This window comes from Oryzias latipes, chromosome 7 (genome assembly GCF_053564925.1).
Source record: "Oryzias latipes strain Hd-rR chromosome 7, Olatipes_Hd-rR_3.1".
Classification (NCBI taxonomy): Eukaryota; Metazoa; Chordata; class Actinopteri; order Beloniformes; family Adrianichthyidae; genus Oryzias; species Oryzias latipes.
The window spans coordinates 9,726,892-9,739,743 of record NC_136243.1 but is presented as its reverse complement, the minus strand read 5'-3'; the positions used below and the strand labels follow the sequence as shown (position 1 = coordinate 9,739,743).

At 41.3% G+C, this 12,852-nt stretch overlaps 1 protein-coding gene across 1 annotated transcript; it reads right to left on the bottom strand.

Moving 5' to 3' along the window:
* Positions 1-226: 226 nt before the first annotated feature.
* tspan31 (tetraspanin 31) lies at positions 227-12,380 on the bottom strand. Its single transcript, XM_004071019.5, has 6 exons — positions 12,163-12,380; positions 8,717-8,884; positions 8,103-8,183; positions 7,881-8,015; positions 7,652-7,762; positions 227-1,755 (listed from the first exon to the last, which is right to left on the bottom strand). The coding sequence occupies exons 1-6, from the start codon at positions 12,223-12,225 to the stop codon at positions 1,681-1,683; spliced, it is 633 nt and encodes a 210-aa protein (XP_004071067.2). The 5' UTR covers positions 12,226-12,380; the 3' UTR covers positions 227-1,680.
* Between the last annotated feature and the right edge of the window lie 472 nt (positions 12,381-12,852).

The following is a 12,852-nucleotide window of genomic DNA, read 5'->3' as shown; positions in this document are numbered from 1 at the left end:
ATCACACTCCAGCAGGATGCAGTCAATCTGATTTCAGGCAGAAAGCTTTCTGCTGGGTGTCATGGCTTCAGGTGCTGTCAAAGCCGGACCTCAAACGGCCATCTTGTGGCCTAAAGTGGGATAACAGCTGGATTACAGAAAACAAGGATGTGGACATTTAAATCCATATTATCACTATGACACAAACTGAATTCCCGTTCAAGACAACAAAGCACAAAAAGAAGAATTTTAATTTAAGACTTTAATATTTGGAAAATTAAAAACACAGTTCAAAAACAAGTGCACACAAATTCAATGCAAGGTGTCACATGATATGATATCCGTCAAATGTTGCACTTATGCCAAACCAGCAGCAGGAACTCCACACCGGCAAAAATCACAGCTTCACACAAAATGACTTTTGTCCTGACGGATCAGGTTAGTTCTTAAAAGGTAAAAGCAACTTATAGGACAAGAAACACATTTCTGAAAAGACTGGTCTTCAGCAAATCATCATCAACAGAAGACGACAAACACGGAGCAAAATTATATGAAAACAAACACGTTTTCAATGTGCATACGACTTAAATAAACCCCGAACATATTCAATGAGCGTATTTACAAAGCATTTTTAACACTGATAGACGAGTGATGGCGACAGAAGCAAAAACAAGCAAAAAAAAAAAGTAAATAATTTCAGATACAATAAATGCTGAAATAAAAACAGATGTTAAGGTCAGATCTAGAGGATTTTTTTTCTAATTGAGAATCATGAAGGTTATATCACAATTTCATGGTTTTTCTTTCCAGTTACACTTTTCTAACAGTAGGATCTACACTAAGCAAAGGTCACTGAGTGACACAGAACATAATAAACACAGGTAAGGTGTATGATGGTACCGAGAGTTTCAACCCTGCAATTCTTCCAGCTAAACCCCCCCCACAACAGAAAGGGACACGTTTCAAACACGTCATTATAAGGATGAGTATTTACAGCATCAGGGCAGGTGAATGTCGCGCCCTGGAAGGTGGCTGGCTCAGATCAACACTATTAGAAACCGTCAAGCAACTACATGACCTAAAAGGCCTACATCCAAAAGACAGATCTACGTTTGAGATGCACATTTCCAAAACGACTTTACACCACGCGCTGAGGCTGCCCCCGTCATCACACCGGACAAGTTCAGATACAAAATCACCGTTGGTAAGTGGCGGCACGACACTAAAGACAACAGGAAGTTCAAGGTGCATACAAGTCCCTGGTTGGACTGTCAGAAGTTGGTTTGTGGGATGATGGACAAAAAGGCCGTTGGTGTGCGTGGGGGGGCAGGGCACATGCAAAGATGTCTCACCAACGAAGCAAGCTGCAGTCAGGAAACCTGGTACTCAAATCAAGGCCGAACAGGTCACACCTGTCAGTTTGAGAAATAACCCTTTCATGCACGAGTACGCGGCACTTCCAGCTTCAGCTCCGAACCGGTCTCTGCGGTTCCTCAGTCTCTGGTGACGGCGTGTGTTTTGTTTTTCAGTGATGTCAGGTGCTGAGTGCGCTCGTCCATTCTGTTTTTGTGGGTGTGTGGCTTTGAGTGTGTGTGTGTGTGTGTGTGTGTGAAAGGCTGAATGCGTGCCTCTACATGTGTGTCATAAGGTGTGTACCAGTGTGTCTACAGGTGTGTTTGCTGCTTCGCAAGGTTAGCCAGACTATAGGAAGGCGCTCGGGTTTGCTCGCGGATCCTTCTGGTTCCTGTAGCGCACGGCCAGCCACACCCCCAGGATCTGAAAGAAAAATCATCACGCATCGTTAAAAACAGTACATTATTCAACATTTATCTACACATGAAACTGATCTAAAGGCCCACTCTGAAGAAAATTGTGTTTTTAATCGGGTTTTTAACGTTAACGCGTGTGATTCATTTATAAAAATTAACGCTTTAATGCTTATTAATGTGAATTATTTACACTTCGTGAAGTGTGTTCTTACACTTTGCATCAGAAGATCAGGCTTCCACGGCCAGCTTTAATTATCGAAAATTCACACTTTGTCGGGCATTACCCCGCTTATACCATGGTCACATACGAAAAAAGTAAATATTCCACTACTTTTTAGTACTTTTTCTTGTTATTTTTTCAGTTTAGATCATTTTTTCCACAAAAAGCGGGCTAATTGTTACATGGTGCGGCGGCACGTTGATGAGCCGGCACCGACCTCGGCTGCAGCGGCAAAGGAAAGCGATATATGTGCTGATCGTCACAATAGGTTAAATAAAGCATCAGTTCAGAGAGAGTTCACCTCTTACTGCTTGTTTTTGTCCAGATGAAGAAAACGTTTGTTTTAAAGAAGCCAGTGGAGTGATGCAGAACATTTAATCTATTTGTAGCCAACCTTGGTAAAAGTTCCTGCAACGTGATGCAACAGTCTTTGTTTCTTTGAAGTAATACTGCAAACATCAAAGTCTTTACAGTTCTGCTCATCTTACTGTTGATGTGTTTTGTGCACACAAATGACACTTCTGGGATATCTGAGTTAACAATTTAGAAATCTAAAAACTTCAGACACTAAGAAATAATGTTTTTAATGTTTTTTAATTTTCTCTCTGGCCTGTTTTTGTTCAAAAGCATAAAGATTATTAAGCTCAAAATTCTGTTTGAATATTTTTCTTTAATTCAAATTGTTTTAAAAATGTCGTTTTTAAAAAACAGTTTATTTATGACGTATGTTGTGTTGTCTAAATAAACAGTCCTTTAGTTTAGTTTTATCTTGTTTTATTAGACACACCTTTCATTCAATCTTACAGCTTCCTCGTCTCCTGTCCTTCTCCCTTTCCCGCCCTCTCTATCTGCCTATCTCGCGATAATTCAGGAACTTAACTATACTACATTTTCCTCCCTTGTTTAGAATAAAAACTTCCTACCACATAAATTTTCTTAATAAACAAATCACATTGTTCTCAAACTAAATTTTCTTATAATAAACAAATCACTTTGTTCTCAAATTAAATCAAATTCTTTTCAAATACAGTTGTAACAAAACTTGTCAATAATGAGAACATATACATGTTATTGTTTTGTTTTGTTTTTTTTCTATTTAAGTCTCTCTGTATCTGATGGGCTTTCTGATAACCCGGCCTTTCCTGGTAGTGATGACATCAGATGAAGAGGGGTCACGTTCTGGTGGAATCTCAAGTGCTGGAGTAGTCTCCGCAGTTGACGCATCCTTTGCCTTATGATAGTTTGGTTCACTGCAGGCTGATGAAGGCTCTGGTATGTCAAAGTCAACCTCCAATGGTGTTTTACGAAGATGTTTGACATTCCTGATCACTTTAGATCCATCCTCTGTGTTGACCAGTTCAAATGAGCTGTCAGAGGTGTTCTTCAGCAATACATAGCGAGTCTCTCTGAATGTTGGATCCAGTTTTCCATTTTCCATACTTGCAATATAAACTATATCACCTGCTTTAAAATTGTGCTCCTTGGCTCTGCTGGTCTGGTCAGCGTAGTGTTTCATTTTGGTTTGGTATTCCTTGTGATGCTTTCTTACATCGGTTGCTTTCTCCTTTTCTGTTAGAGGTAGATCTTTTTCAAGATTTGGACATTTAGTGCGGATGTCTCTTCCAAACATTAACATGGCTGGTGTTTCTCCTGAAACAACTACATGAAATCATTGAGACAGGAACATGGCCAAATCCAGTTCCAGTGGTTGGAGGGGTTGGTCTTCATGTAGTGGCTGGTTGAGAACACAGGCGGAGCAGTTTCTGATCAGTCTTTCTACATCTAAGTCCATGTTGGGCCAGTAGAATTTACTCCTTAGATATTGTTTGGTACGAACCACCCCTTGGTGAGTCTCGTGTCCAATCTGCAGTGCTTGTCTTACCATTTCTCTGGGTAGCACTATCCTGTGTCCTCTCAGTAGAAGTCCGTCATATGTACATAACTCTTTTGCACATCTGTTATATGGCTGCAGTTCCACCGGAACTGGATTTGGCCATGTTCCTGTTTCAATGATTTCATGTAGTTGTTTCAGTGTTTCATCCTCAGCTGTTTTCTGCTTTATGTCCTGAAGGCTCATAGCTTGTACTCCATGCATGGTTAATGACAGGACTTTGTCTACATATGTTTCCACATACTCGTTATACTCAGTCTCAGGTAAAGGTAGTAATGTCCTGTTTTCCGACAGAAAAGACACGTCGCTGTCTTTGCACCGCATTCATCTGCTGTGTGAGTGTTCATTCCGCATCTGTGACACTGGGTGTCGCTGTCGGCTCGCTTGTGGCTGCCTTTAGTGTCGCGCGCCGCTCCGGTTGCACATCCGCCATTTGAGCGTGCACTTTTCTTAGTGAAATTCACTTGATTTGACAGCTCTCTTAATGCATTTAGAAACGCATCAACGGTTTCATCAGGGTACTGAGCTCGGAGCCGAAACTTGTGTCGCGTATATTTCTCCGCGGAGTAAAATACGCGTCTAGCACAGCAACAGTCTGAGCATGCGTACCTTTGTCTCCAGGAAGATTGGCAAAAATCCTCTGAGTTGGCGCTCCTATGCAATGCAACAGTGTGGCTCTTCTTACCGAATCTTGTGCATTAATCGTACCACAGGCAATTTCGAAAAATCTATAGGAGTCCATCCATAGGTTATATTCCGTGAATAAGTCTGATGCGCTAAGGTTCAGCGGAACCGGCGGGGCAAGCTGAGCATAGCTTGGTCCTGGTGCAGCTCGTGCAGATCCTTGGAGCTGCTCGTCAGACGACATTGCTGAATTTTCTTTTCTGTCTTCCTTGGCTGGGACGTAAATCCTAATCGTCCTTCTTCTTCATGGGGTCCTTTGAAAAATAATCCTCGTCGCCAATAATGTTGTGTTGTCTAAATAAACAGTCCTTTAGTTTAGTTTTATCTTGTTTTATTAGACACACCTTTCATTCAATCTTCCAGCTTCCTCGTCTCCTGTCCTTCTCCCTTTCCCGCCCTCTCTATCTGCCTATCTCGCGATAATTCAGGAACGTAACTATACTACAACGTAGAAAATATGCTAATAGGCTCCCTGCTCTGCTCCATTCTGATCATCCACTTGCAGACAAATAGATCCGTAAACATTTTTTGGAATCTGGATCAAAGCTGGATAGTAGGGTTGTGCCGATGGACGATGATGGGTGACTGACATCCTGATGGAGAGACCACCATCGTGATGCCACGCCCCCGCCACGTTGCGAGTCGACACCATAAGCCGCGGTTACATGTACAAAATATCTTGATGGGATCAATGGTCAGATTAGAATCCAACCGTGTACATGGGCCCAGAAAAATGTTTTCAGAATATAAAAACGTTCACTAAGGTCACACTTTCCGTCGGAATAAATCATTCGCACATGCGCAGTAGGGTTTGAAAACCGGAAGGATATAAATTCCGCCGAGCGGCTTTTTTTTTCAAACTTTATTGAATGTAACAATTCAATACAAAACAATATTAAACAGCGCCGAGCGGCTATATACATTGACATGTCAGCTCGGTAAAATACGAGATGATCTTCTAAACGTGCTTTTAATAATGTTATGGTTATTAAGAAACACCTGTTCGCTCATCATTTGAATTTTAATCCGTGTGGTCAGTACGGTCAGTGCTTTTTCTGAACGAAGCCAGGGTTAGCAGTATGCTAACACAGGCTAACAACATTAGCTTTGGGTGGTGCTGCTTGCTGGCTGCACGTAAACATGTAAGAATAACATCAGCCTTTATTTAGTCGGGACACGACTGGAAACACAAATCCGCGTGATTTTGACTGTTTTCTAAGGACTGAGCGACATTTCTGCTTTGAAGCTCAAACCACTGTGTGTGCTGACGATCCGAGCTGTGCTCAGACACACACTTTTAGACCCGGTTCTGAGTTCTGTAGCTCGTACCTCCAGAGCTGCGGGACGGATCGCAGTCTTAAATCTCCCACACATACCACTCATGTAACAAAGCACCCCCCCCCCCTTCCCCTCAAACACAAAGCTGGAAGTCCGCGCTCCGCCGGTCCACTTCACTAGTTAAGTGCGGGGGCGGATTACTTCTTTCTTGTCTATTTTGTTTGTTACTTTTTTTGTTAAAGTCACTTCCCTCGGTTTATACTGGATCATCGCGGATGAGTCATTAGTTGGGAAATAAAATGAAAAAAGCAAAAAAACGAAAAGCAGTTGTATAAGAACGAAAAATGTAAAAATAGCCCCCCCCCCCCCCCCCCCCCCCCCCCCGACGATGTCATCGTCCATCCCGATGGTTGACAGCAACCATCGTCAACGGCCAATTTAAGGGACATCGCCCAACCCTACTGGATAGCTCCAATAATTAGTGTCATTTTTGTTGCACTAACAATGCCAGGTTGGGGTTGTGAGGGGCTGTAAGCTAGCAGGAGAGCATGTAAACAGAGAGCTCTCTGCAACAGCGAGGAAGGGAGGGGGCTCCGTTCCAACAGTCCCACCCACAACTCCAGAGGTGAATTTCAGTAGAAAAATACCGCTGCTCTGCAAAAACTATATTCTAGAAAAACTGCATAATCATAGCTGACAGACCACTGGGAACGATTTCACTACAGACCAAAAGAAGACTGGAGTGGGACTTTAAGTTTACGTCACAAAGGCTGTAAATAAAACAATGTGAGGAGATCCAGGCATAAAGGCAAACATATCAAGGAGAACAGTATTGATTAGGGTTTAAGCTGCAGTATTGAGTTCCCACACACTCCTGGACCTTTGCTGCAATGCTGAAAGCATCACCACTTCATGAGCTCAAAGCAGCAGCTCCACACTTTTAGCTTCACAGCTAACAGTTACGACCAACTCAGACCCAACAATATTTTAAAAAAAACAAAAAAAAAACGGCGCCACAACCTGCAAATTCATTCATCGTTAATCTATGCTCCAAAAAGTGATGAAATTTACAGGTTTTTTTTAACACAGAGGCTTATTTGAGGTTTAATGGCAGCAAATTTTAGTCATGTTGATCACAAAATGATGCAAAAGTAAACAGAAAATGTCACTAAGAGGTTTTAGGTTAGTTATCAAAATCTCTTAGTACCAACAAGAAATTCTCAAAGTCATTTCCCTGTCAGCTTGTTGTTTGCACTCAACTGTCATTATGATGTATTCATGTTCCCGCTATCATTTAATCCAGTGGTTGATCCTCTTCTCGCCTTTTTTGCTCCACAATTTAGACTTTTCTGTTACTTCCTGTCATGCTTCGTTAATATTTCCTGTGTGCCGCCTCTGCCTTACACCTATACAAATACACTGCTTTATATCTAATTTATGCTATATTTAATATTTTTAATAATTCAAACAGGTCTGATTTCACAGAGGTTCAGGACTCTAAGAAACCAAAAGCTTAAGTGAAAATTTCTTGACATTTCTGACCAATGTTACATTCTGGAAACATTTTCAGACCTAATTCAACACGTTCTACCGTAAATCTGTCGATGAATAAGTAAATAAAATCACACAGCAGGTTTTATTCACATTTCTGCCTTTTTTGGCCAAACCCAGCAGTGTTCAGTTTACTGTCAAAAAGCAAAAGAACCCCAAGATTTAGGTAAAAACCCTAAACTATTTAGAATTTGGTTCAAGTTGACTAATAAAGTCCACCTCTGAAAGACATGACGCGTTCCTTTCAGAGATAACAGCCAGCACGTCGGCTGGACTTACCTCTGAGAAGCTGAAGAAGAGGCCGACGCCGCCGAGGATTTTCAGGACCTCCGTTGCATGATTCAGCATCTTTTCCCCGCAGGTGGGACAGCTTCGTTTTAGTTTGCACGGCTGCAGTGAAAGAGGCAAACACACAAAGAAATCCTCCTAGGTATGACTCGATAGTTTTCCTGCTAAGCCAGAATCTTCCACTGAAATCTACTTCAGAAATGTTTTTTTTTTAACTTACAGCAGGACAGTTTCTCAAATCCGTGTCAAATGTGCTGTCGGTGACGTTGAGCAGCCCACAGCAGTTCAGCTGGCTCTCCAGGTCTGTCTTAGTGTTGTTTTCTAGGATCCCCCAGGCTGATTTCAGAAGCCCTTCCTGTAACAACAAAAACAACAAAATAAAGCAAACAAAAACAAAAAAACAGAAATGTTCTGCTTAGCGTGAAAAGAAAAGCCCTCTTACCTGCTGTCCTCGGTTCATTGCTAAGCAGGAACAGGAAACTCCGAATTGAAATAAGAAAACGATGAAGAGGATGACCATGTACTGGGAGAAACGTTTAGGAAACAACACTGGACCAGCGTGAAAAGGAGGAAATGACGGCTTTGTCAAATCAGCATTTCTTAATTTGAAACAGTCATTTGTGTTTTTTTATATTTCCTCTCATCAGGTTTATGTGTGCAGACCTGAGGAACCAACTAGAATAACTGTGCTTACATCTTACACAGCAAATCTAGTTTGTCCCAAAACAAGACCCAAAAATAGTTTTAAGGCCGTCAACAATTTGCTAAAGTAAAACCTAATAAATATAAACATTCGACAAAAAAGAATTCATGAATCCACTGTGTTCTAAAGAGGAAAACTTGAGATTTATTAAAAACTGAATTATATATTCACTGAAAATCTATCAAACGCAATGCATTGTGGTCTATATTTGCTGATCTGGTGAGCATCGATACACACTGGGTTTTTGCAGAGACTTCTGGGAATTTCCATGGGGCACTTATACAGTGCACAACTCCGTCACAACCAGAGGCTTTTTTTTTTTTTTGCAGCATGCAAACATGCAGAAAGGATACAAAGAAAAGCATGACTTGGTGGTGGTGAATGGCTCCGATGAGCCCCACAATTGCAATGAGCAGCAGGAACACACCCACCGCTATGACCCCCCCAATGATGTGGATGCTGGACACCAAGCCGAAACCCTTACCCCACGCTGCCACTGCGATGAGCAGCAGCCCCACCATCTACAGGAAGCACAGACGTTTATTAGTCAAAGGCAGCGGAGGAAAGACCAAAGAGCAACACACAACCAAAGCGGGGAGGTCTCTACTGGCTACTTTCATCCTGCCGCCCATCAGACACAAGTCTGTATTGTTTTTTCATTTTTTCAAATTTCAACCTTCACATTTAAAAGTGACAACACAGTTACCTTTATTTCAAACAAATAAAACATGAAATGTTTTTGAAGAGCTTATAAGATGGAGAAGAGATGGAGAACACAGGAGGCAGTGGATCCTCTATCAAGCACACATAAGTTGTGGAGTCTTATTCACAAGGAACCCCTGATGGTGGACAAAGCTGCCTTCTTCAGTATGAGGACGCTTCAAATCCATTCTCCACCAGGAGTTGACGGTTAAAAGGATTTCTTGCTCCATTTACTCAAAGATTTAGGCAATCCCACCATCTCAGCTGTGGTCAGTCCCAATAAGGCATTTGTTCTGATTTGTTAAAAGAATGTTTTATACAATCTTAATAAATGTTATCAACTAAAACGTTTCCACTGTGACAGCACGAGGATCATGTAGGATTGTGCTTTAACACCATTCAGCTGATATACCGATACTCTGGGCACAGAGGATCCAGAAGTATTTCAAATGAGACCCGAAACTGAGGCGCACAAAACCACACAAGCGAAACAGGAAGATGACCACCACAGAAAGACAGTTTTATTCAATGTTACAAGAATGTACGATTCTGGATTTAAGCATGTTGTAACTCACGTGTCAACAAATATGTTTCCCATTCTATCCTGTCATGAAGTAACAGAGGATACCTAATGCACTCTTAAAGTGTGAAGGCTTCAAACAGGAACCTGTGTTAATGCAGATGGACATTTAATCAATATATATAAGCCTGTATATTAAATCGAAAATGTATCGTCATTGCAACATCAGCCAATGCGATATGCATATCACAAAAGATGGCCTAAACTGGGATAAATGGTTACTTTGAATGTTTACACTCACGCTAAAAGAATTTCATGGCAGCTTGAAGTATTTAGCAAGTCAAATAGAGCCCTTTACACATTTGACTTATGGGATGGACCCCTAGATGTCGTTGAGCAATCGAATGGAGCCTCCTATCTGGACAAGGGTTATTTTGGAGTACAAATTGTACAAAATGTTGGATTTTATTTCAATAAACTTCAAATGGAAATGGTTATTTTTTGTTTTGCCATTTGTTCATGTCTCCCAAGTAATATCATCATCGCAATATTCATCACTAATATAACACACTGCAAGTTTTCCTCATATCATGCAGCCCTCATCAAGATGTAAATCAACGTTTTTTTTGAAATACCATTTACACTGAAAGTGAATACTCATTTTCTTTAAAGCAACTTCAGTGAGTAGAAAAAACTCCTGACCTGCGCAAGTATTTTAACTGATTTAAATCTATTCTTTAGACACTTCTCTAGTGTAAGCACATTATGGGCATTTAAAAATAGAAACTAAATGCATGAAAAGAGTTGTTTCTTTTTTAGATGACTTATGCTCAACATGCAACTCCAATCAAAGAATAATAGAAATAGAAACGTGGCGATAATTCAATATTAATTATGAAACGAGTCGTAAATATTGCAGAACGATTACATTATGAACTGAGTATGTCTAAAGCAAACTGGGGCTTAAGCAAGCATGATTACAAATGCAAGGGCAGCCACAAAAGATAAGACAAATAACTGATAGGCCGCGTAGAATACTGCAAGGTTGATTTATGCAGCGCTTATTACCCCACAAATGAAATAATTAAAAGAATGTGTGGGAACAACATGCTCTGAATTTTCTTTAATCCAATTTCTTTTTCCAACACACATCAGCGACAAAAATGTGACGCACGGCTTGAAATTATGGCATATTACACCCAAACTTAAGTCTAAAACAGAACGATAACCCAGTTACTAAAACATGTGGGGGTCGAGTTAAGAGCTGGATGCGCAAACCAAACAGTTCTGAATGCTGAAAGGGAAAATAAATTAATAAAGGAACTAGCAACTTCCTGCAGCCGTTACATCAGCATCAATGAAACATTTGACCATCTGCTTAACTTCATAAGCTTAAATGTGCTCCTTTGCCAAGTAAAGTCACAAAGATTTTATCTTAAAAGCACAGAACATGTTTTGCAATTAGCATCAGCTGATAAGTTATGAATCCTCAGTTCAGTGAGTAGCTTATCATTCGTTAAACAACCGTGTCTGAACAGGGACAAGATGCTACTCTCCCATGAAAAGGTCAAAGTACAGCGCTACAGCGAGCAAACTAAGCAAGTGTTGAAAATGAGTCAAGAACTGTTTGATGCATTAGGAAAAATGGTACAGGAGACAGGTGTATGGATTCTATGTAAAAGACTGTCATAATACTTTCATTACAAGATCAGTTACATTTGAGTAGGGGTGAATGATTTCCGGGATTTGGGGCAGCTTGAGTGGACATGATCATCTCTGACGAAAGAGTCCCTTTTGTGGCAACCGATTGAAGAAGATGAATTATGGGTTTCAAGCTTAGCAGTGACTCAGGAAGCATGAGACATCACTTACTCACGAGTATGTCATTCACTTCCCATCGGTCTCACGTAAACAACAGTGGGATGAGATCAGTTCAACTGCAGATGCCGTTTTTTCACCGAAGTTTAGCAAGAAGGCTAAAGAGAAGTACAAGCTAATACACTGACTGACTGAGAAAGACAAAGAGCGACGGCAGAGGCTAGATTTATTTCGAGGAGCGGATCCAGAAGATGACAATCATCAGTGTTAGCGTCTGTTAGCTAACATGACCCACATTGTCGCTATAGGACTCTCAACGTCTTGTGAAAACGACCCAATTCCTATAGCAGTGAATGAAATGTGATTAATAACTAACTCAACATATTCACGCATGTCACTGTCAGGTTCATTCACTGGATCAGGCAGCCGGCCTAGTTTCTAACGGTAATCTCTATGCGTGTAATGGCGACAGCTAGCTAACAAGCTAACTGCGACTACTTCCAACGTTTTCTTTGCGGGAAACTCAACTACAACACCAAAGGCTTGATTTAAAATACGGTACATACCAGTCACCAGTGGGATGGAGTCAGAGAGTAGATGCAGTAAAAAAATGAACATACAACATGCATGTGGATCATCAGTAATGCGCGCTGTGGCTAGCTTGTCACCTAGCTTACATCTAGCATCACTGCGCTTGCTAGCTAGCTAGCTGAGTTTAACAAATGCAGCTGGAACTCAACATTTATATTGAACACTCACCATGTAAACCACGTTAAGAGAACAGAGCGCATTTTTGGAGCAGGTGAAACCGCCACAAACCATATTAGAATATTTGGCTGTCACGGCTCAACACCAGTGATGTAAGGATGGCTATTGGAGCGGCTCTGAATAGCGCTGGAGTCTGCCCGGACACACACAGCGAAGAAGGCGTGTCCAAATGCGTCTGCACTGGCGGTGACGTCACCTCAGTGACTCCTTTTCATTTTTTTCCCCTTCTTTTTTTGAGTATTGCTGCAACTGTTGCAACACCGCCATCTACCGGTGTGTGCAAGGAATCGCTTCTTGTGCAAACCCACTCCAATGAAAACCGTGTTTTTGGTGTTATCATGTTCTTGATGATCTTGTGGCTCTTCTTTCATGATGGACGCAAAGGAAAGAAAGTTTAAAATATCATGCCTGATTTGTGAATCGAAAAAATGCATTTGGAAAAAGCCTGTAGCAGTGACGTCAGTACTGAGGGGTGGGGGGCACAACCTCCCTGCTCTGCTCCATTCTGATTCATCCAATCGCAGCCAAATAGATCCATGTACGTCTTGGTTTTCCTCGTCCGAACTGGCTGTTGGCTCAAATCTGTATGGCTGGATATTGCTCGCCATGTATGTTGCCCCAGTAATGTTTGGTTTGAGATGGGAGGAGCTGTAAGCTAACAGGATAGAAATAAAGGTATAA